This window comes from Typopeltis vanoorti, chromosome 23 (assembly GCF_054136105.1).
Source record: "Typopeltis vanoorti isolate ZY-2024b chromosome 23, IOZ_Tvanoo_1.0, whole genome shotgun sequence".
NCBI classification, from domain to species: Eukaryota; Metazoa; Arthropoda; class Arachnida; order Uropygi; family Thelyphonidae; genus Typopeltis; species Typopeltis vanoorti.
In genome coordinates this window covers 45,059,934-45,086,324 of record NC_143571.1, presented here as the reverse complement: position 1 = coordinate 45,086,324, position 26,391 = coordinate 45,059,934, and the positions used below count along the sequence as shown (strand labels likewise).

The 26,391-nt window shown below is 36.1% G+C and overlaps 1 protein-coding gene across 1 annotated transcript in view; it reads left to right on the top strand.

Moving 5' to 3' along the window:
* Window positions 1-26,148, top strand: part of LOC150093812 (ankyrin repeat and SOCS box protein 1-like) — a 113,560-nt gene extending 87,412 nt beyond the window's left edge. Inside the window, exon 4 of the mRNA XM_090412613.1 lies at window positions 23,772-26,148. Within this exon, the coding sequence (XP_090268739.1) occupies window positions 23,772-23,932 (161 nt within the window). The 3' untranslated portion in view covers window positions 23,933-26,148. The remainder of the gene's footprint in view (window positions 1-23,771) is intronic.
* The last annotated feature ends 243 nt before the right edge of the window (window positions 26,149-26,391 follow it).

Below are 26,391 nucleotides of genomic sequence, written 5' to 3'. Positions count from 1 at the left end.
GTTCTGAACTTGTATGTTGCATTAATTTCCCAAAAATAATTTGGGGGACCAACTCCTACACAGCTGTAATATATTTTTTTTTTACTACATTAGAGAGTGTGAAATTAGGACTTTAGATCTTTTGTCCATTACAATTTGAATTGTTTCACTTACTCATTGTCGCATATAAACTATAACATGCTGCTTTGTGCTCTGAAGATGCAGATTTGAAAGTCAGCGAAACATAAGTCAGTTAATAAACATCTTTTTTTATAAAATACTTCTTTTAGTGTTGTTAATACCATTAAAATAAGTTATGAATGTCTATTAAATTAGCTCTTATTTAAAAATTCCTAATTTTCTTATATATTATTATAATGCAGGTATTTCCATAGAGTAAGAAGACTCATCAAGGGAGATCTGTTATTCACACACTAGCCATTATTCACACAATATGTATCATATCTCTCAAACTCATTCACTGATGAAGCACTCACAACCACTTCTGGCAACTCACTCACCACCCTCCAAGCAAAAAAAAATCTACTGTTTAACACCCTTGTTAAACCCGTTCTTACACAATTTCCATGGGTGACCCCTTGTTCTCTCCCTTCCTGTCATGTATTGAAAAAAACGTTTTCAGTCAATCCTATAAAACCCCTTTAATAACTCGTATGCTTCTACCATATCTCCTCTTTTTCATATCTCAGCTAGTTTTTGAAGGCCCATATAGACCACTCATCTATTCTCATTCACTGGATCCTCTTTGCTTCTTCATCTCCACAAAAGTTTCGTGTCCAGATGGCCTTATTAGAGCCTTATATAGGCTAACAGTAACTTCTCTATCCCTGGTTATTAGTGTGTTCTTCAACAACCACATAATCTTTTTTTGCTGCCTTCACAATATGTCCTCTAAACTTCAACTCCCTGTCCACAATGACTCCCAAGTTCCTGGTCTCATTATTTCCCTAGAGTTCAATTCTATCAATATAGTACACAGCTTATGATCTCCTCTTCCCAAAATGCATCATTTTACACTTAGCCCCATTTAACTCAGTCATTTACTTATGCCCATACAGCTAGTCAATTTAAGTCTTCCTGCAGGATCTTTGCATAACTTTCATTTACCATCACTTTTTCCAGTTTAGCATCATCAGTACAACTGAATATTTCCTTTTAAATCATTTCCTATATCATTGATGTACAAATTAAACAACAGAACCAAGTACTTAGCCATAAAACTACTGCCTTCTCTTGGACTTAACTCGTCCATCAACCACTCTTTGATATCTGTCTATCAGCCACCCTCTGATCCAAATAACCAGATTCATGTCCATCCTCATTTGCTCCAGTTTATGCAACAGAGCTCTATGTGAAATCCTATGAAATGTCCCTTTGCAGAGTCTAGCAATATCATCACTGAATAACCATTTCCCTTATTTAGCTCCATTGTCACTTTATTATAAAAAGTAAATAAATTACAAAGAAAAATGTTTTCCAATGTAGAGTATCATATTCCTATCCACCCGGTTCCATTACCTTAACTACCACTCCTGAGATGCTGATTTTCTGTCTTGGACACTCCTTTATGCTGTGGAACTATTTTTCCCTATTTCATTCCAGTGGTCATTCTTGGTCAGATAGATGATAATTCCCTTGCACATTCATGTAATATACAGGCTAATATACCATTTAATCCCATGGCTGTGTTTGCATTGAAGCACCTCATTCATTTAAGCATCTCAGTAGTTGAGGTATTGTTCGCTCAGTAATTCAACTATTTGCTGAATATAGTATGCCCACACTTCACAGAACTGGATCTGGCATATTGCCAAGAATAGTCAATTCATGCTGAAAGGCAGAAAGAAATAAAGGATGCGAATTGTCGCCAACATGCGAAATCACATGATTTATACATAAAAATTTCCAACTATTATACGAGCAAATAGTTAACACTTTAAAAACTACAATCTTCATGAAAGAAAAGTTAATTTTCCGACTTGTAATAATAAACAACTCATCCCACAAGACGGATTGATAACCTATTATCAGAATGGATTCTCCTTCTTCTGTCATGTGCAGAAGTGTCAAAGGGTCTCGCAACTGTGATCATACAGTACTGAGTGAGCATTTTGCAGGGTTGTGCCATCCAAGTGGTGATGTTGCAATGACAGATGTGATAACCCTGCAAAATGCTCACTCAGTAATTCAATTATTTGGTTTGCTTCTATTACTTCCCCACCACAGCACTTTTTTAAAGTCATCCTTCCATTGTCATTCTTCCTTTTACTTGTGACATTGCAAAAGAACTTTTCAGGATTTCTTTTAGCCTCTTCAGATAGCCTTCTCTCATAATTAGCTTGGGCTTTCCTTACCATATAAGTCACCCTTCTTGCATGTGCTTTGTACTACTCATGGGCGTGCTGACCACTTTTTTCTTTATAATTCGTCCACAAATTTTTTTTTGTCTGTACCTCCCACTTAACAAAGCTATTCATCCATCTAACTCCTACCCTACCTGATTTTTCCTTCTGACTCTGGACCCACCTCCAAATCAAAAAATAGAATAATCAAAGAAAATGTGTTCAATGATTTGCAATTTCTAATTTATTGCATAGAAAATAATTATTATCAAATATGAATTAGAATTATCTAAATCTATGTACTTTGTAGATTATATAACCATGTACAAGGGTGGTCTGAAAAGTTCTCGGCCTTGACCATAGATGGCAACACTATCAGCAAGAATTTTCTTTTTCCAAATTGGTACAGCAGTCTGAAGCAAAAGTATTGTCTGTATCCCTTGAAATGGATAAAATTGAGTATCGTGTGGTTATAAAATTCTTTGTAAAAGAAGGTTTAACGCGAAAAGAAATTCATGCAAAGTTCATAAAAGCTTATGGGCACGCTTCTCCTTCATTTTCGACAATTAAGAAATGGGCTGCCGAGTTTAAATGTGGCCGTACCAGCCTTGAAGATGATCCACATGAAGGACATTCAAAAAGTGTAACAACACTAGAAATCATTGATCAAATGCACGATATGGTATTGGATGAACAGCGAGTCAAAGTGCGTGAAATTGCTGAGACTATAAGCATTTCAAAAGAATGTGTAAGATATATTTTGCATGAAGAATTGCAAATGAAAAAGCTTTGTGCAAGATGGTGCCATGTTTGCTCACAGCAGATCAAAAGCTCACTCACATGAAAAAATCTGGACAGTGTTTGGAGCGTTTTAACAAGAATAAAACTGATTTTGTGCATCGATTTATTACTATGGATGAGACTTGGATTCACCATTACACACCAGAATCCAAACAGCAGTCAAAACAGTGCACAGAAGCCGGTTGTTCAGTGCCAAAGAAGACAAAGTCGGTTTCATCAGCAGGGAAGGTCATAGCATCGGCGTTTTGGGATACTAAAAGCATTTTTTTTTATTAATTATCTTGAAAAGGATAAAACAATAACCATGGAATATTATTCCAATCTTTTAACCAGACTAGATGAAAAAATTCGTGAGAAAAAACCTGGTTTGCATAAGAAAAAAAAATCATCTTTCATCAGGACAATGCACCTGCCTACAAAGGTGTTTTGGTAATGGGAAAATTAAGGGATCTGCACTATGAATTGTTGGAACATTCACCCTATTCCCCAGATTTGACTCCCTCTGACTTCTGTCTCTTCCCTCAACTAAAACTCTTCCTCGCTGGTCAGCATTTTTCTTCAAATCAAGAGGTGATTGCAGCTGTAGAGGGGTATTTTGCAGATCTTACTGAGAACCTCTACGGGATAATGGTGCTGGAGCATCGCTGGAATAAATGTATTAGTCTTAAGGGAGATTATGATGAAAAATAAAAATAATTTTGAAATTATAAATTTGTTTTTTCATTGTTAAGTCGAGAACTTTTCAGACCACCCTCATAAGCACATAAAAATGTAATATAAATTATAAGAAAACTATTATTTGAAAACATTCACAAAATTAGAATAATTTTTAACGTCGTTCAGAATATTAGAATAATGCGAAAATAAATGCACAAAAAATTACTATCAAAGGGAAACAAAATGATAATTAGTACTTTTTTGCATCTCCCCCTTAGGTTTTATGGCCATTTGTATATGGTTCATTTGGGTATATTATTTACTAGCAATTCACATCTTTATTATCAAAACATGCCCAGATGGTCTACAAACTAGAAACAAGTTCATTTTTCTCTCTTGGGGTAACTTCTTGAAGACATTTCTTCATAATTCCAAACAAATTCTCAATGGGTTTTAAATCTAGTGAGTTTGCTGGCCAAGGAATTACATTGATTTGCGTTTCTTTGATTCATCTAGCGCTCTTGGAAGTGTGACAAGAAGCTGAATCTTTCCGAAAAAGGAAATCACCATCGCATAAATCTTTTGATGCTGGTAATATAAAGTGCTCAAGAATTTCTTGGTACACTTTGGAATTGACTCTTTCATACACACTACACAGCGTAACTCCTCTGTGGTCATACAAACCCATACCATGACAGAAGTTGCAAATTTCACCAAAGATTTCATGCATCTTTATCAAATGCCCTTCCTTAAGATGCTAAACACATATCCCTTAATGACCATGGGACACACACAAAACATACTTTCATCGCTAAAAAGTACCTTTTTCTAGTCCTCTTAATTCCCATCAATTTTTGCTTACACCATCGCACTCTAGCTGCCTTTTGCTTGGAAATCATAAGCGGCTTTGTCTTAAGCACACATGAATTAAAACTAAATTTGTGAAGTCGTCTGAACATCGTAGATTTAGACACATTCACACCTAGTTCTTTCCATCTCCTGTGAAAATACCTTACACTTTGGAAGCAATGTTTCTTCATGATATTCTTCAATCTCCTCTTGATATAGTTATTACCTTTCAACCACTGTCGCAGCGATTATTTTGAAAACTCTAGTTATTAGAATACTGTCTCAATTACTCTACTTGTGCTTGCTTGAGAACATTTCAATTCCTTAGCTATAAACTGTTGAGTTTGGCCTTCTTTGTGTAGAGACACCATATGAAACTTCTTAGCTTCTGATATGTCACTTGTTCGACCCATATTTAGCAAATGATTAACTGAAATCCATTCACAAATGATTCCTCACACACGAGCCAGTTCCACAGCTACTGAAATATATGCTATTTCTATGCTCTCCTCAAAAGCAATCGGAAAAATTTGGAATATTCTAATATTTTGAACCATGTTAAAAATTATTCTAATTTTGTGAATGTTTTCAAATAACAGTTTTCTTATAATTATATTACATTTTTATATGATTTCATAAATCCATCTCAGAAAAGGTGACCAAGATCTTAAAAAAGCACAATCTTCTGACAATTATAAACCACACAATCCTTATCCACTCCTCCAAAGCCCAGGTTGCAGCTGTTCATATTATGTACAAACAGGCATCATGGCCAACATCCATATATCAGAGCCCCAGGATTGCATCTGATTCCACCACTATGGCTGCTCAGGATTAGCAGACCATGCCCTGGATACCCAGCACAGGATCCAGTGGGAAAAAGCTACCTTACCCCACTGAAGCAAATTTAAGTTCGAGAGGCTTTTCCTCGAATCTGCTGCAGCTCTTACCAACTATCCCAACATAAACAAATATGGTTGTATCAAACTGTGTCTCATATGGAAAACCCTCATTGGCAGACAGTCAGCCCACCAGTCAAGAACACCAAACCAAATTCAATAGTTGGCATAATTATAGGACTTTAGGTCTCCCCGTATCTCTCCTGTTCCATCTTTGTTACTGAAATGTGCCTGCATGCACGTGTTCACTACCAGTGTATTAATCCTTGAAGATGCTTATTTAACTTTGGTGAAATATAGGGTGTAATAATTAAATATTTTTAGTTATTATCCAGTCTACTTTGTTAATTTCCTTAAACAATACAATGCTGGAGAATCAAGGTATAAACTTAAACACCAGGATTTCTCCTGTGGAGACTCCATTTTTGTTAACTCTTTGAACAAGCGACTGAAGGATGTTTTTTGTTTCAAATGCTTACAGCACACCCTAGTAGCAAAAGCCTGCTACTAGAATGTGGGAAAAACTAAACTCTCATAGTTTTCCTATTAGATGATGTATAAAACATGTTTGTATCATTTGAAATAAAAATTTCACAAACAAGTACAATCTACTCCATTTTGAATAACCCTGTATACTCCATAGACTCTTCATATATAGACTAGCTTCATATCCATTCCCATTTGCTCCCTTTATGTAATAACAGATTTCCATGTAACATCCTGTCAAAGCCTCTTCAAGTCCAGCATTATCATCATCATCATCACGAACCATGGGCTCACTGCCCGTTGAGGTCCGATGCCTGCTTCACTATCTTCTTCCACCTTTCTTTGTCCAGTGCACAGTGTCGCAGTTTTTGTACACCCATTCCACACCAGTCTTTTATATCATCTATCCATCCTCTGTATGGTCTACCTCTTCTGTTTAAACCATCCAAAATACCAAATATATATGTCTTTATCTTCTGGTCCTCACTCATTCTACAGATATGTCCAAATAATTGCAGCTTCCATTTTATAATCTTCTGCATTAGATTCTGTTTTGGTTGTATCTTCTAATAGAGCTCTTCATTGGTGATTTTCTATACCCTTCCTATTCTTAGAATCTTCTGTTTAAACCATCCAAAATACCAAACATATATGTCTTTATCTTCTGGTCCTCACTCATTCTACAGATGTGTCCAAATAATTGCAGCTTCCGTTTTATAATCTTCTGCATTAGATTCTGTTTTGGTTGTATCTTCTGGAATGTATCTTCATCCAAAGAGCTCTTCATTGGTGATTTTCTATACCCTTCCTATTCTTAGAATCTTCCTGTAACAAGTTCTTTCAAACGATAAAATTATTTTTCTTAATTCCTTATTTATTACCCACATTTCAGATCCATACAGTACACTACTAAAGATGCATGTTTCCAGTACTTTTAGTTTTGTTTGCAGACTGATCACTTTACTTTTCCAGATGTTATCCATGGCCTTCAGATTTGTTCTTCCCTTTGCAATCCTGATCTTTATTTCCTTTTCCAAGTCATATGTCAGTTTACTTCCCAAATATGTGAATTGTTTTACATTTTCTATATCAGTTCCATCCACTTGTATCTTTTGTTTCATGTTCTTCTCACCAAATACCATTGTCTTTGTTTTTTCCAAGTTCATAACAAGTCCAAATCTCTTCCCTTCCTCATTTAACAGTTTCAGTGTTTTTGCAGTTCTCTTTCGTCTTTTTCAATAATAACAATGTCTTCTGCAAATCTCAGATTGTTAATTCTCATTCTGTGTACAGATATTCCTTTGGCATCTTCCTTCAGTTTGTCCATTGCTCTTTCTAAATGTGCGATGAAAATGCTTGGTGATATTGGGTCTCCCTGTTTAGTACCTCTGCTTGTTTTAAACTATTTCCCCAAATCATCACCTATTCTAACTGCTGCAACTGCATTCTGATAAACATCTTTTAATGTAGCTATTAGTTTTTTATCAATTCCATAGGATTACAGAACTGCTAATGTCATTTTCTGGTCAATACTGTCAAATGCTTTCTGAAAATCAACAAAGCAAGTATATATGGTTTTGTTTTTCTCCTAGCTTTCTCTGCTATTAACCTCATTGTCAAAATCTGTTGAATTGTAGTTCTATCCTTCCTAAATCCTGCTTGCTCGTCTGCAAGGTATGCTTCCAATTGTGTTCTCAATCTTTCTGTCAATATGATCATCATCACTTTACCAAGGTGACTTATCAAGGCAATTGTTCTATAATTTTTACATTCTAGCTTATTTCATTTCTTGTATAATGTTGCTAATATTGATTTCACCCACTCCTCTGGCATTTTCCCTTCTTTCTATACCATATTACATAGTTGGTGCATTTCTGTAACCATACTTTCACCACCATATTTAATCATTTGTTGTGTTTTAGCCATCCTATTGCTTTTTATACCTCTCCTCTTAAAATGTCCATATCATGCTCATTACCTGGTGGTGATATCTGCTTCAATTCTTCAGTCAGTTTCCTAACGCTATCTGAATCTAGTTTTTCTTCATATAACTTACTACAGTATCTTCTCCACCGTTGTACAATATTTTCTTTATTCATCAATACTTTGCCTTTTTCATCTTTAATTGTGGTCTGTTTTGGTTGCCACTTTCTATTAATGGTTCTAATCATTTTGTATACCTCCCTTGTTTTATGCTCTCCATAGTACTGTTCTATATTGTTGCATTGGGCTTCTATCTTATCCATTCTGACTGCTTGTTTCACCTCATTACACTTTCTCCTATATTGCTCTTCTATTTGTTCTGATGTATCCCTTCTTATCTTCAACATTCTTTTCTCCTGTACAAACTTCAGTGTTTCTTAATCCATTTCTTCTTGATCTTCTCTTCTTTTGGTACTGTGTCTTCAGCTGCATCTTCTATCGCCTTCATTACTCTTTTCATTCTTAAATTCGAGTTTTTTTTTCTTTCTCCACACTTAAGTTTCTTATCTAACACTGTTCTGTACCTTCTTCCTAATTTTGCTTCACTTATTCGTGCTGTATCTCTTCTATTCTGATGTTGGGGTTTATATTTCTATTTCAATTTCAACTTGATGGTTTGCAATCACTAAACTATGGTCCGAGTCAATATCTGCTCCTTGAAAAGTTTGATATTGCTGTACTGATGTTATCCATCTTCTTTTAATCATAATCATATCAATCATGTTTTTGGTTTTCCCCATTATTTGATCGCCACGTCCATTTTCTATACTTCTTTTGTTGGGATCTTGTGTTACAGATCATCATCTCGTGGTCCACAGCAAATTCTAACAATTTTTCACTTCGTTCATTTCTTTCTCTGAAACCATATTTTCCCATGACTCTTTCTCAACCATCATTATCTATTCCAACTTTGGCATTCCAATCTCCTTCAATAATTAGCACATCTTGCTTTGGTATTGTTTCTATTGTCTCTGTCAGATCTTTGTAGAATAAGTCAATATCCTCATCTGTGCTGTCAGATGTAGGTGCATATATCTGGACTATTGATATGTTGAATGGTTTTGCCTGAAATCTTGCTACTATGATTTGTTCATTGACTGGTTTGTAGCCTAACAGTGCCTCTCGAGCTCTTTTGCTAAGAAGGAAGCCAACTCCTACTTCGTGCATGGTGTCATGTCCTGACCATATTACTTTGCATCCATTGATCTCTATAGATGATGTCCATCTCATCTCTGCCAATCCTAGTATATCCCACCGATATCTCTTCATTTCCTCACAAAGTAGTTCTAATTTTCCTGACATCCAGAGTGTCCGCACATTCCACGTTCCTACTGATAACAGTTCTGTTAGTTTCAGTTTCTGTTTCCTTTCGGTATCTCACTTTTCGATCCAACCCCGATAGCTCGATTGGTATCGAGGGCCTTGTTTATCCAGGCGATGCCCGAGCCAGCATGTTGTAGCTGTTGATTGTATAGGCATCAGATAACAATCGTGTTTTTTCTTTACGGTCAGAGCATCGACACTCATCTGACCAACCCTCCTCCTTTATCCAGGCTCGGGATTGGCATGAGACCCCTAAGGATCCCATGGTGGAGTTATCATTATCATTGCACAGCAATTATTTTCTTCATTCAACTCAAGTAACTTGATTATTAATATACATAATAATATAATAATAATTATTATTACAACTTAAATATAAATTCCTAATTTATTTTCTTATGTATATATACAAGTGTAGTGCTAGTGTTGCATGTGAATGTAGCAGTAGATTTGAGCTGTGCTAAAAAAAAGTGTTTTTAAATTAGTGTATAGTGTAGCTTTTTATTACAAATTGTGCTGCATTTTTTTCAGTTTGGATACAAGTGTTTTTCAGTAGTGTTATTGCTGGAATTTTCTGTTGTTTATATTGTGTTTTGCTACTTGTTTGTTCATACCGCTTCTGAAAATAGCATTCATAAAGAAATGCACATTGGCAACATGGAAGGCTTTGGTATGAAGATCTAGCTCTGCTTTGGATTTTTTGCAGTGGATGCATTGCAAAAATTGCCACATGTATGCATTGAAAAAGGTGAAAGATTTGCGAATTGTTTGGGTAAACGATAAAAAAGGAAAGCATTAACATATGTGAAATCTTGATAGATTAGAGTGATTAGAAATGTGAGTAGGAGTCAGGACCTTAGTAGAAGAGCTTAAACATGAATCAGTGAAAATGAAAAGTGAAATGAAACAACTGGAAAATATTAAACATCTAAAGAAGAGATTTACTAATGAGAAGGAGGAAGTTAGTAGTATGAAGAAAGAATCAAAGGATAGTCGTATATCATTGTATGGGGACTCGGTCATTAGAGGTGTGATGACTAATAAAGTGCCCAAAACATGCTTTCCTGGTGTAACAATGATGCAAATAACTGATGTGTTGCAGACTGAGCGTCCAAATTAGTGGTAGTCGTGGACACAAATGACTTAGTTGGGGAAAAAAAGAATGTTCATAGACGCTTGAGTAAGTTATTGTGGCAGGTAAAGAATAATAGTATTGCTGGAAAAGTTGTAGCGATGTTGTCTAGATATGACAATAGTGAATTGAGAAGGAGAGCAGAGATAATGAATAAAGATGACTGAGTTGTGTGAGGTAAACCCGGTTTGCCTCACACAACTCAGCTTAATGCAAGAAGTGTTAAGTATTTTAAGAGTTGGTATGATAAATATGTTGTCAATTGAGTGAACATCCCATGATGAGTCTGCCAACTCCATGGAGGGTACAGTAGTAATAATAACTTACTAATTAATTAATTAATTAGGAATTTATTGACCATTTGTTGTCATACTTATACTATGATGGTGCCTTTTAAAATACTTTTGTTATTTGTAATTTAATTGTGTTCCATTGTCATTGTACTGAAGATGTCTAAAATACAAAATTGAAAATTTTACATAATTAAAATTAAGTTTCATCTAAGGTTACTTTCCCATCTTAAATTTTAAACAAATATGACTGCTTACATACCTGTTCTGAAATAAGAAGCCCCCTCTCAGTAAGCCCTTGACTTCCTAGAGATGGCTGCCTAATAACAATCATCATAATAATAAAATTTTTGATCACTACTTTATCATCATAACAAAAGAGAACATTTCAAAATAACATTATCAGTTTCAAAATGGTATTATTATTATTATTAAGAGAGACCTCCAGAGAGTCAGAGACTCATCGAGGGAGGCCACATATACACACACCAGCTATCATACTTATTCTTGAATTCATTCACAGTGCTTGCACTCACAACATCCAAAGATAATCCATTCCAATTATTCAATCCTCTGAGAGAAAAACCTAGCCCTCACACCCTTCTTGGCAGCCTTCATTCTCAGCTTCCAAGGATGCATTCTCATCCTTTCCCCACCCTCCATAAATTGAAAAATTCCATCAGTTGAAATCCTGTATGACCTTTTCAGAAGTTTGTAAGTCCCAATCATATCACCCCTCTTTCTCCTGTTTGTTAGTGTCTGTAGTCTACAAATTCTCAATCTGTCTTAATAATCATTATTCCACAATCCTGATATCATTTTTAACACTCTCCTTTGTACCCTTTCTAATATATCAGAATCACAATGGAAACCAGGAGACAAGACCTGCACACAATAGTCCAAGTGAGATCTTATCAAGGCCTTGTAAAGGAGCAAAATAATATCCATATCTTTACATGTGAACGTTCGTTTCAGCATTACAGTTATCTTTTGAATTGTATTTACAATCTTTGCCACATGGCCCCTGAACTTCAAATTCCTATCTATTAACAACCAAGATTCCTAGCCTCATCAGTTTCTTTTAGCCTAATCCCACCAATATAATTACGGCATTGGATATCTAATCATGCCGAAGTGAATGACTTTACATTTACTGACATTGAACCGACACCCATTTTCCCATGCCCACAATTCCAGCCTATTGATATCATTCTGAAAGTACTGCATATCAGCAGCATTCCTGATTATTACCCTACCTATCTTTAAATCATCAGCAAATAGCTTTATGCCAACTCTTCAAATCCTTCCCAATATCGTTAATGTACAGATTGAACAGCAGTGGACGAAGCACTGATCCTTGTGGTACACCACTTGTTATTATTTTTTTATTATTATTAATCTTTGTACTGGTTATGGGCAGTGTTACCCCTTACATCACTTCTAGATATCTCATCTAGACTTGTTATAGGCCTAAGCCTTTACAAGTGTTTTACCCTACGCCTGTTCTAGTTATTGTAGTCATTCTCTGGTGGCAATGCCATGCCAAAAGTGTGCCCTATAGGGCCCTCAAGGAAAGAACTTTTATATCCTTCTGCATAAGCAATTATCTTTTTCCCAAGCTGTTTTAAGTCCTTATAGTTATCTACGCTCCATACACCATGTAAAGAGATGGTGGCGCTGGTAAACCTCGGAGTTTCCTCATGATCCCCCTGTATCTTACTAACTAAATCTTGGTTATTCTTATAATAGTTTACCTTATTATTATGGCTATAGGCTAGTGGGTGCCCTGTTTCAACCACCTGGGCATCAACTACCCAAATGTCACTAAATCTGGCTTACGGAAACCCACGGAGGTCCTATGATATGATTTCACCGCGGTCTCCCAACCTTTGTTCTTAAAGCGATTATTCAGAATGGAGACCACGGCATCATGCCTCCGCACGCGGACCCCATGGGTGCTGAAGCAACACTGGGCTGTATAAGACAATGTCTCACTGTAGTGGCAGCCAGCATTACAGTTTGAGTCATCACTATCCCATCAAGTTGTGTGGGCTCGAGTGGGCAGGGAATTGATCCTCATCCTGATAAGGTCAATATACTCAAACCCAGGGAGGAGTCTGATGTCATCCCTTACCCATGCAGACTCAGATCCTCCATATACCACTTTTTGATATCTGTCAGTTAGCCATCCTCTTATCAAATCCATTTTCTCCAATTTATGAAACAGTCTACCATGCTGTGTTCTGTCAAAAGCCTTAGTAAAATCTGAAAGTATCATGGTATATATCCATTCCCCTTGTCTAGTTCAATGGTAACATTGTTATAGAATGTGAGCAAATTGCTAAAACATGACCTTCCCTTAGTAAATGTTGTTCATTGCAAAGTAGAGATTCACTGTCAACCCATTTCTGAATACAGGCCCTAATCAATTTTTCCAAAATCTTCACCACCATTCCTGAGATACTAATTGGGCAATAGTTGGATACATTGGTCTTTGCACCACCCTTGTGCATGGAATTACCATTCATTCCTTCCATTCCTGCAGAATCTTCCCTGTTCTGAGACTCATTAAACAACCTGGTCAAAGGAATGGCCAGTTCTGCTGAACACTCTTTTAGCACATGTGCTGATATTCCATCAGTACCTATTGCTGAATTCTTATTCAATTTCTGCAACAGCTCTAATACCTTGGCCTCGTACACTTGGATTTCTTCATCTAGAGAAGAGGCATCAGTGAGCTCAATGTTGCATTCACCTGGTTGATAGCTTTTAACAAAACGGCACTGATTAACTGAACAACCTCTTCTGCATCTGTAACCCTCACACCGTCTGGATCTTGGAAGAGTTATTCTTTCATATTCATTCTTTCTTTTACTTGCAGCATATCGATAGAATTCTTGTAGGTTGTGTTAACACACAGAGCCAGTTTCTTTTCATATTCAGACTTTGCTTTCCGTACAACAGTTGTGACTATTCTAGCCTGTGCGTATAATTTTCATAATGCACAACCTTATACACACGATATTCCTTCCACATCGTCCTTTTCTTATGAATCTCTTGCTTAATAAGATTACACATCCATTTGAATCTTACTCTATTTATTCTTCGAACTCTCAGGACACATTCTGATATCGCTTCATTTAAGTATTGTTTAAATGCTTCCCATGCACTGTCGATATTCTTTCCATCCAGCAACCAATTCTACTGAAGTCGGTATACTCCTCAGTAGGGCATGATTTCCTGCTTTGTAGTTCAGCATGTAACCTTTTCTGAATGGAACATATATAAACTTAGTGACTTCCCAAGTGAGTACCGCATGATCACTGTCACCAACCGGAGGCAGAATAGTTACGTCTTTAACTGAAACTTCCTCTGACACTATAATCAAATCTAATACTCTTTGCCCTCGAGTTCCTTCTGTCACACACTGCTTGAGGAAGTTGTCCAACTACAGTTCAATAAATGCATTTTAATTCTTCTCATGAGATTCTACTGCTAATCAGTCAATATTCGCATAAAAGTCTCCCATTATGATCACTTTTTTCTTCATCTTTTCTATTTGGTGAAACATTTCTTCATCACTAGCAACCGATCCACCAGGTCTTTAACAACACCCCACTATGTAATTGATCTTGTTAGATTCCACTTCACACCAGATCACTTCATACTCATTGCCACACGAAATACTGTTAGCAGTAGTACTATAATCATAAGGTCTTAACTCTAACTGGATCAAGTCATCTGATATCATTAGCAGCTGCACCCCCCCCCCTTCCTCTCCTATCCTCTATTCTTCCTAAAAATACTGTACCCTTGACACTCGATACCAGTTAATAGGTCTGATTCTGATAGCCAGGTCTCACTAATACCTACAATCTGAGGTTGCAGCATATTGACTAAGGCAACAAACTGTATCCCTTTGTTTCTGATACTCCTAGCATTCATGTGCAGACATAATAATCTACCTGTTTGTTCTTTTGTATTGTCCTGTCTGCAGTCTGCCTGACACAGTTGGACAACTTAATTATTTATTATGAAATTTATTAAAACGCATACATTTTTAACATTTAGTGTAATACATTTGCTCAATATTAATATGAATATGATACATAACAAACAAAGCTTATGTAGTAAACCTAAAGGTTAAGATTGTTTCTAAAGTAAAGTAATGCATTTTATTAAAAGCACTTTCATCTTCAGCATTAATCCTTTTATTTTAAGTAACTTTATTGAAAAAAGCACATATTACAATGGCAGACACTACTGCTGTGAAATCTTTTCTATGGCAAAGAAGGATGTGTGTGTGTGTGTACGTGTGTGCATGCAAATGAGGCAGGGGGGTTACCCCAAAATAACTGTAATTATTTTTTTTTTAAAAAAATGTATTAAGGTTTATAATACCATATTCTAGTCTCTTTCAAAGTACTTTCCACATTAGTCAATGCACTTGTCCCAATGTTTTTTCACTGCTGGAAATAGTTCTGGAACTGTTCAACTGGATTTTTCTTTCACTTCGTCCACATTAATGAATCGCTGCTCTTTCATAGTTTTCTTTATCCATGGGAATAAAAAATGTCACATGGAGAGAGATCAGGCAAATTTGCATGTTTCCATTGGCTTCATGGTTGTTTTGTTTCTGAATCATAACCGTAGCATCAAGACTCATCCCCGGTCACAACTTTTGAAAGAATGTTCTAGTCATTAAGAACTTGCTCTCTCAAATTGAAGTAAACATTCACACATTATATATATATATATATATATATATATATATATATCAAGTCCGGTTACTTTAGATTCCAAGATACTATACACGAACAAAATCATGGTCTGGAGATGGGTAATCCTTTATCCCCTGTTCTTGCAAATATTTACTTGGAGGATTTTGAAGCCAAAGCTATCTCTTCCTTTGCTTTAACACCTAAAATTTGGAAATCATCAAAGTAGCATCAAGACTCATCCTCAGTCACAACTTTTGAAAGAATGTTCTGGTCATTAAGAACTTGCTCTCTCAAATTGCAGTAAACATTCACACATTTTATATATATATATATATATATATATATATACAGGGTGTTCGGAATAAATTTGACATATTTATAATTAATTATATTTTTCCGTAAGTTACATGTATTAACACACACTTCTCTTCATTTAAAAGTTTGGACCCTTCTTCGTTCATATACAAGATGTCAGAAAGGATGGATAGCTGGAACCCACCTGAATCATGGAAGAGAATAACTTGTATCATGATGATTCGTGCCCGCCATCAAAATAAGGATATTACGACTGCTGCCCAATGCTCCCTGAATACAGTAAAAACAATCAGGCATGAACTAGAGACTTGCAATGGTGACTACGAGGATGTAGCAAGAAGAAAGATCCCTAGCAGACGATCTGATTGCGTTCGTACAGCAGAATTCCTCGCAAATCTGCAGGAACAGGTGTTGAAGAACCCTGGCATTGGAATTCGGGCTTTGTTCGTGGAGTTGCTAACTGTAGTCAAGCCCTGGATAACAAGGGTAGCCAATGGTAGGCCGTATGTATGGCAGCAGGATTCGGCCCCTTGCCACACCTCTGGGAAAAGTCAAAAATGGTTGTCTGAAAATTTCTACGACTTCACCAGTCCAAATGTTTGGCCTCCAAACTCCCCAGACCTTAACCCCATGGATTATTTTGTATGGGGCGCAGTTGAAAAAGACACCAATCGCACTTCCAGTAATACAAAAGCCCAGTTAATGGATAAAATTAAAACAGTTTTTGCGGCCCTTCCCAGGGAGACTGTAGCATCAGCTTGTTCGAGGTTCCGAAGCAGAATTGAAGCTGTGATCGATGCTAATGGTGGTTATTTTGAGTAAATCTTGTTGATAGTATTGTAATTAACTCTGCCTGTAATGTTTTTTTGTCAATTCATTAAATTTAATAGATACAAAGAAGATTTTCTTTTTCCTTACGAAACTGTCAAATTTATTCCGAACACCCTGTATATATATATATATCAAGTCCGGTTACTTTAGATTCCAAGATACTATACACAAACAAAACCATGGTCTGGCGATGGGTAATCCTTTATCACCTGTTCTTGCAAGTATTTACTTGGAGGATTTTGAAGCAAAGCTATCTCTTCCTTTGCTTTAACACCTAAAGTTTGGAAACATTATGTGGATGACATATTCCTCATTTGGAGTCATGGACATAATTTCCTAATGGATTTCCTGGAACATCTCAGTAGTCAACATCCAAGTATAAAGTTCATAGCAGAGCTTGAAACTGATAGTTCCCTGCCTTTTCTAGATGTAAAACTGACCCACTCTTCTGGTAAACTTAAAATTTTGATGTGTAGAAAGCCTACACATACCAACAGATATCTTCATAGTCAGTCCCATCACTTCCCTCCCCAAAAACTTGGAATAATTTCTACCTTGGGACATAGAGCTCGCTCTCTTCTTGTTGATCCAAATAAACTTCAAAAAGAAATCAACTATCTCAAAGCTACTTTCATACTTAATTGATATTCTGAAAGAATTATTGAAAAATTCCTTCTTAATCCTTCTAGTCATCACACAGAAGAAATAAATACATTTAAAGGCAATATATCTATTCCTTACATCAGTTCAGTTTCACAAAAATTAGCCAAGGTTCTAAAAAAATACAATAACAAAATTTGTTCACTCCACTTCCAAAAATCGACTTTCAAAAATCCACTCCTTAATAAGCCACCCAAAACCATGTCATCATCATCTTAAATATCCTGATGTGTACAAAATATGGCGTGATTGTGATATTCCTTATTTTGGCCAGATGGACAAATCTATTGAATTATGGAGGAACACATGAGGGACATTGCTTACAAGAGACAGCGAGCCAGTGCCTTATCAAGCCATATCCTTTTCTCAACAGATCCTAATGATGAAAACCCAAGTCATACAGTCTGCTGGGACAGATCTACCAACATCTTTTGTTGCCACGATGAATTGGAGAGAAAAATCATAGAATCTAAGGAAATCATCCTCAACCCTGGACGAAATAATAACTTGAGCTACAATGTCCCAGATAGTCATTCAACTGTATATAATGTCACCTGATGAGGCTGTTATAAGCCGAAACTAGTCGTGTTTTACTATTAAACTCCCTTTTTTTTACCTAACTCTCGGTTTAAGTCATTTAACTCATTTTACAATATATATATATATATATATATATATATATATATATATATATATCTCCTCTGTGGGCAAACAAGGCACAAGTTTATCAGCCACACATTTCATTCAAATCTTCTGTTAAAATTTGCTGGCACGAACTCCCTGACAAATTTATCTCTTCAGAAACCTGCTTAATGGTCTTTTGATGATCTTCATTGATTGCCTATCAAACCTTTTCAGTGTTTGATTGTTGAAGGTTGGCCAGATCATAGTTGGTCATCAATTGACGTTTCCATTTTTGAAACAGGTAAACCACTTGTAGACCTGCATTTTACCTAAAGCGTCATCCTTAAAGGCATGCTGAAGCATATAGTTTCAACTGCAGTTTTGCCCAGATCAGAGAAAACAGTTTCTCACAGACTTTCTATTCCTTGTGGTCAGTCATCACAAAATCGCCAAACTTGCTAGTAAGCACTAACAAAAAAGCAGCCAGAACAGCGAACCAGTTCACACAGGATGACACCACTTGTCAGACTGGCACAGAAAACTGCACAGTCATGATGCCTAGTTCATGACTGTGCATCCTAGCATCCATAATTAGAAAATGTTCATGTGCCAAGTTCAGATTCTGGTTATTTTTGGATATCCCCTTGTGTATATGTATATACACCTGGTCATCGACTTATGACCAGTGGTATGTTGGTAAATTTTGTTGGTAAATTTTATGTTGGTAAATTTTTAACAACTGGCTCGCTTTATGAAAAATTTGATTCTTCACAAAGTTCTATTATATCTTCAGATGTCTTTGTTTCTGCTTCTTCATATTTTGTCCTTTTAATGTTTAAGAAGTTTTGTTCTATTTCATTTTTTCAACTAACGGCTATCCGCTTTTTCGACTGCCAAACTCTAACCCTGATTAAAATTATTTTAATTATTAAAAAAAAAAGAAGAATAAACTGAAATAAAAACATATATTAAAGAAAATTTTCCTATATTACCTACAACTTACCTATTATCAAATGAAATCCTGAACAAAAAAAAATGCAACACCAATATTACCACTCGTAGTCGATCAAATGACCAGAGACTGTAGCCGTCGCAATGAATTTTTGTATTTATCGATAGTGCAACAATGTTGCATTTCCAAGAACTTAATGTTGCAAGTTCTTGGAAATTCACCGAAAAATAAGGCATTATTGTTTATTCAAATACCCAGTTCGGGAGTTTTGATAACGTGTTTGTGTTTTAATGAATACAGACATTGTTTAGTAAATAAAATCATTTCCAAATTCACCCATGAGCCTTTGCACAGTGCAAGCGAAGGCTAGAATTCTGTTCCAGAGTTTAAAATCATGTGCTGGAGACGATTACGCAGAAGATTTTCAGGCTAGTATTGGATGGCTTAAGCGTTTTAAAAAAAGATTTGCTTTACATAATGTATGTGTCACAGGAGAAGCAGGAAGTGCAGATGAAGATGAAGCCCAAAAATTCGTTGATAGTTTCGACTCTTTAATCAAAGAAGAAGGAATTATCAGTGCCCTTGACCATGTTGTTTAATCTGAGTCTCGGGTCTGGCTTAGTCCCGAAGGCGTGGAAAGAGGGGAAAATAGTTTCGCTGCATAAAGGAGGATCCAAGACTATGGTTGCAAATTACCGACCGATCAGCATATCAGGAGTCGTTGTCAAGGTCTTGGAGAAAGTAGTCAAGGGAAAAATACAGGAATGGATTGATGAAAATGAGATACTGTACAGAGGACAGCATGGCTTTGTGAAGGGTAGATCATGCCTCAGTAACTTGCTCAAGTTTTATAACAAGGTGACGGCTGAACTGGATAAGGGAAATGGGTTTACAGTGATACTGCTGGACCTGGCAAAGGCGTTTGACAGGATACCACATGGAATTCTAATCCGTAAACTACAACATATGGGAATGGATATAGGGTTGGTGAGATGGATAGCTGGGTGGTTGATGGAGAGATATCAAAGAGTAGTTTATTCAGGAGTAGAGTCCAAAAGACGGCCTGTGACTAGTGGTGTGCCACAGGGTTCTGTACTTGGACCACTGCTGTTTAATCTGTTCATTAACGATATAGGGAAGGGTCTAAGTGGGACAGTTCATTTGTTCGCTGATGATGCAAAGTTGGGTAGGGCGATAGTGAATGCAGAAGATGTCAAAGTCTTGCAAGATGACTTAGATCGATTGGAGTTCTGGACTAAGGAGAATGGATGTCAATTTAATGTGACAAAATGTAAGGTTATGCATTTCGGAGTGAAAAGATTAGCAGCAGTATACCACATTGGTGGAACTGTACTCCAAGAGATTGATGAGGCCAGGGACTTGAGAGTGTTGGTGGATAGGGAGATGAAGTTTAGGGGGCACATTGCGAAAGTAGCTAAATCAGCTCATCAACTCACTTGGTTGTTGAAAAATACCTTGACGAGCAGAGACAAGCAAGTTATTGTACCTCTGTACCGAGCCCTGATAAGACCTCATCTCGACTACTGTGCCCAGATTTGGTCACTCAGTTCCTTCTTGATGGGGAGGAGGTGGAGAGGATCCAGAGGCGAGTGACTAAGATGATAGCAGGTCTATGGAATGAACCATATGAGAACAGGTTGAAGATTTGTGGGTTGCAGAAACTAGTTGATAGGCGGAAAAGGGGAGATATGATTGAGACATTCAAATTGCTAAAAGGATTCTATAGGATTAATTCAGAGGATATTTTTGAGATCAGGATTGGTGGTGGGAGAACTAGGGGACACCCATGGAAGCTGGGAAAGAGCGTGGTTAGCAGGGGTGTTAGAGCTGGGTTCTTTACTTTTAGAGTGGTAAATGAATGGAATAAGCTGCCAGAGTCTGTTGTGGGTGCCATGACAGTGAGCGAGTTCAAGGCAGGGTATGATAGATACTGTGAGAATGTTGAACAGTTGTGTGAACATGATGTTTAGGGCCTCCCTCGATGAGTCTAAGGACTCCCTGGAGTAGCCCGTAGTAATAATAATAATAATAAGAAGAAGAAGGTTATCTACCGGAACAAATATTTAACGTAGATGAAACCGGTTTGCAATGGAAATGCATGCCCAATCATACGTACATACACCAAGAAGCAAAAAGGATGCCAGGATTCAAAGCTTTTAAGGATCGGTTGACTTTGTTACTTGGTGGGAATGCCACAGATTTTAAGCTGAAGCCTTTTCTTGTTTATCGTTCAGAAAACCCTCTGCACTTATGACTGGCATTTAAGCACATCAACAAGCACACACTGCCCATTTACTACCATTCAAACCCTAAAGCTTGGATGACTCAAGCACTGTTCGAAAACTGGTTCATGAACTGCTTTATTCCCCAGGCTCATGAATATTGTGCGGAGAGAGGTATCCCTTTCAAGATTTTATTGATTATGGACAATGCCCCTGGCCACCCTCCTCATCTGGACGACCTTCAACATGATGTTAGAGTGGTTTTTATGCCATCTAACACAACCACTCTCATTCAACCCATGGATCAGGGTGCTTCAGCATTCAAGGCTCACTACCTCAGAATGACATTCACACAAGCCATCGAAGCGATAGGTTCTAATGCTGATTTATCTTTGCGTGACTTTTGGAAGCAGTACAACATTCTTCAGTGTATCAAGAATATTTCGACTGCATGGGAATATGTAACAAAGAATTGTATGTCGGGAATGTGCAAAAAGTGTCTAAAATGTTATGCGAATACATTTGAAGGATTTGAAAAAGGAGAGGAACTGGAAGTGATTACAGAAAAAATAGTTAAACTTGCAAAAAATCTTAAATTAGAATGTGAAATAGAAGACGTAGAGGAGTTGCTAGATTGTGAAATAAAAGAACTTTCAGATGAAGAGTTGATTGAATTGGAAGCACAGAGAGTGTCAGAAGAAAAAGCAAGAGAGGAAGAAGAGAAAGAAGAAGAGCCAGAAAAGAAATTCACTGCAAAGAGTTTATCAGATTCGTTTTCGCAACTGAATAAAGCTCTTGCCAGTTTTGAAGTAATGGACCCTAATGTCGAACAATTCACAAAGGTTGAATGTATCATTCAAGATGCTGTGCATTGTTATTGTGAGATATATGAAGAAAAAAAGAAACAAACTGTTCAAACAGAGCTCAGCATATTCCTCATCAAGAGAACATCTCCTACCTCAACCCAAGAACATGACCCTGATGAACCACAACCCAGCACAAGCAAAGATTAAAAATTTATTTTGTAAATTTTATTTGTATTAATTTTTACATTAATTTTAGATTGTATTTTTGTGTTTACAGTACAGTATGTACAGTATTATTTTTCACATTATGTACAATATACATAATTATAAATTTAAAAGATTATAAAAATAAATTATAAAGATGATAAAAAGATTAAAAAAGGTAAAAAAATTAGTGTAAATATGTGGCCGACACCAGATCGACTTACGACCTGTCAGCAGAACGGAAGTCGGTCGTAGGTCGACAACCAAGTGTGCGTGTGTGTGTGTGTGTGTGTGTGTGTGTGTGTGTGTGTGTGTGTGTGTGTGTGTGTGTGTGTGTGTGTGTGTGTGTGTGTGTACTTACCCCCCCCCCTGCTATCCCAGTGATATCCAGTTTCTTTTAAGGATTACTGCTAAAATTTTATTTGAACCAGTAACTATATATTTCATTAATGAAGTATAAAACAGTTTGTAAAAACTATTATAGTAATTGTTATTGAGTTTTTTTTTTTTTTGAAAACAATTTCCACAGAACATTTAAATCCTAGTTTTGGTTAATTTGTAGTAGTCTGATTATATTATTATTATTATTATTACGGGCAACTCCAGGGAGTCCTTAGACTCATCAAGGGAGGCCCCAAATCATATTCATCACAACTATTCGACATTCATACGGTATCTGTCATATCTCGCCTTAAACTCATTCACTGTCACAGCATCCACCACAGACTCTGGCAGCCCATTCCACTTATTCACCACTCTAAAAGTAAAGACCCCAGCTCTAACACCCTTACCAACCACACATTATATATAATTGTTAATTATATGGTTTATAATCATCAGTAAATCATTGGTAGGGAAATTTTGGGGGAAGTTGAGGAGACAGAGACCTTGGAGTGGTTGTGGAATCACATCAGATTATGGCAATGCTGTGATCTTAATGTGCAGAAATAAAGAGGTTTAATAATTATTTATTAAATAATTATTAAACATTGTATTATAACATTGCTTTTGTAACATTATATTATAACATTGTATAAGGCCTTGATCAGGTCTCATATGGATTATATGCACAAATTTGGGCCCTTGATTTTCATGGTGATGAGGACATGTTCGAAAAGGTCCAGAGAATACTGACTAAGGTGGTAACTGGTCTTTGGGATATGAGGACAGATTTTGGAATGCAGTTTCCAAAGCCTTGTGAATAGTAGGAAGAAGAGGAGGGAATATGATTGCAACATTTAAGTTAGAAAAGAATTGTTATGGGTTAATGTGGAAACAATTTTTCATAGAATGGGGGAAGGGGATAGAACAAGGGGGGGCATTCCTGGAAGCTCTATAGGGAGGTGTGAGCAGGGGCATAAGAAGCAGGCTCTTTGCATGGAGAGTGGTTGGTGAGTGGGATGTGTTACCTGACTGACATTGTGGTGAATGCGGATACATTACATGAGTTTAAAGCATAGTTTGATGGGCTTTGTGTGTACCTCCTACAGTGAGTCTTTTGACTCCATGGAGGTATTATTGTTGCTGATAATAATAATAATTTATGTCACATTAGAGATATTTTAAATTTATTTAAATGAATTACAGTTGTAACACACCAAAAGAACTACTGAAGAATAAAATCTAATATTAATGTATGTCTGTCTCTTTCAGCTTTACCGTTACGTCTACAGTCAGCATGCCGGATAGCTATTCGTCGACAATTAGGCCGTCATAGAATCCACCAGATTACCTCTTTACCTTTGCCACAAAAGCTGATAGACTATGTATGCTATAGTGATTTGATACCAAATTTTTGGGAATATCTTATTTAATAAGTTTTGCACCAATAGCCAAAAGCCATATATTTCATCTTATGCAGCATTGCATTTAATTTATGAAGATGTTCTAAAATGGAATAATGGTATATTTTTGAAACAAATAAGCATTATTTATTAAGTGCTAGGGAAGGTTTTATTAAAAAAATAATGTTTTAGAAAGGTCATTTTCTGTATGAAAGGGAACAACAATAACAACAAAAAAATTTTAATATTTCTGTCTATATCTTAAAACCTAATGTTTTATTTGGGTTTGTCTCCACTGATAATATAACTGAAAGATATAATGAAATCATTCAATACTGGCACCTCCAGAAAACTCATGCTAAAATTAATTTATATGTCAGGCCATGCTTTCAAAATTTGGGACTTCTTAGTTATATCAGTGCTGTTTAGCCATGTTATGTTTTTTTAATACTCAATACTTAGTTATATGGAATGCATAACATACTGTTTTTTTAGTATATTAATAATATTTGGTTACAGATCCAGTGTTGATCAATTTTATTATTAAACTGAACCAACTAGTTTCTCCACACTTTAACTGTTGGCATCTTCAGGGTACTTATAAGTTTAAACAATCTCACAATTATGCATAACTGCAAAACTGACAAAAATAACTGCAAAAAACTAGAATAATTACAAATAGAATAGTATCGAACGTGAGTGAAACATGTATCGCATGTACAAGGTTAGCTAGCTGTTGCTAAGGAATGAGTTAAAATTTATTTCCAACAATCTGTATTTGAATGGCTATCCAAGAAGATTAGTCAATAAAGTCTTTTTCTCTGAACCACCACAAAGAGAACAAGAAAATATTCAATATATAAAAACGATTGCAATTCCGTTTGTAAGTGGCATCTGCAACAAGCTCGCCAGCCTCCTCAAACAACACAAAATAAGAGTAATATTTAAACTAATAGAATCTATTCGTAAACTACTAAGATCGCCAAACGACAACCATCCTTTCTATAAATATGCTGGAGTTTATAATATTCCATGCGCTTGTGGCTCTAGTTACATCGGACAGACTTCGAGAAGCCTCGAAATCAGGCAAAAGGAACACATTGGCTATGTCAAAAACAACAGACAGGATATTTCTGGCCTATCATCTCATTTCTCATTTTGTCATTGAGTGGGACAAAAGCTGTTCTCCTTACATAGAGGAAGATTACCATTCAAGAATTTTCAAAGCAGCAGCCACAGTTGCCTGTTCTACTGTCAACCTTAACAGAAATCAAGGCCTAATACTCCCAGAGATATGGAAAACCCTAATCAGAACTTTAAAAATGGAAGAAATGAACTTTAATACTAACTGCAGGAAGTTCCTTAGCAACAGCTAGCTAACCTTGTACATGCGATACGTGTTTCACTCACATTCGATACTATTCTATTTGTAACTATTCTAGTCAGTTTTTTACAGTTATTTTTGTCAGTTTTGCAGTTACGCATAATTGTGAGATTGTTTAAACTTATAAGTACCCTGAAGATGCCAACAGTTAAAGTGTGGCGAAACTAGTTGGTTCAGTTTAATAATAAAATTGATCAACACTTGATCTGTAACCAAATATTATTATTTTACTAATTTATGATCAAGAAAATACCTTCATGATGAATACTGCTTTTTTTTTTTTTTTTTTTGTATATTTCTTTTTCACATTCTCTGTTCTATATTTATTGATTTTACTGTTTGAATAAACTGTTACATAATATCTCTTTATTTTATATGTGTTGATTTCGCATTATTACATCACACCCAGAGAGAGAGAAAGAGAATATGCGTTAATCTTAATTATAAAGAGAGAATATATGGTTTTCCTAAAATTAAATGTAATCAGAAGTCCTAGCAATAATTGCTTTTCTTACAAAAAATCGTTAAGGTCCAAATTTAACTTACTGTAACCCCATTTTCAGATTTGAATATTATGGATTTGCTAGAGATATTTCAGAGGAAACAGTTTCCAAAATTTGAAGTATATAATCCAATTAATGAAATAACACTAGCACTTTGAAAAGGTTTAGATGAGTTTAGAATGAAATAATTATGAAAGTATGAAATATCCCACACTTTCACAGGTTGAATTTTTCATCTAGTTTCTGCCAGATTTGGAATACAATTATTTTCTTACTTTGCTTAAATTCCCCAAGGATTTCAGCACATTCAGATCAGAATAATGGGACAGTGGGGGGGGGGATAAAGAAGTAAACTGCCACAAACAACCCTATCATATCATTCAACCATTTTGGATAGTAATTTATTCAACTGATTTTAATTGCTTCATCCAAGAAAAGTGATATCTGTGATGTCTACTTAAAAAACATCCCATATGCCCTCCTGCGATGAGTTCTTAGAGGTGTCACATAATAATAATAATATGTGCAAAAGTAATCTACGTACCAAGAAAATAATAGGTTTTGCCATTTAGAAATGGCTACTTAGGACATTATTGTTTTAT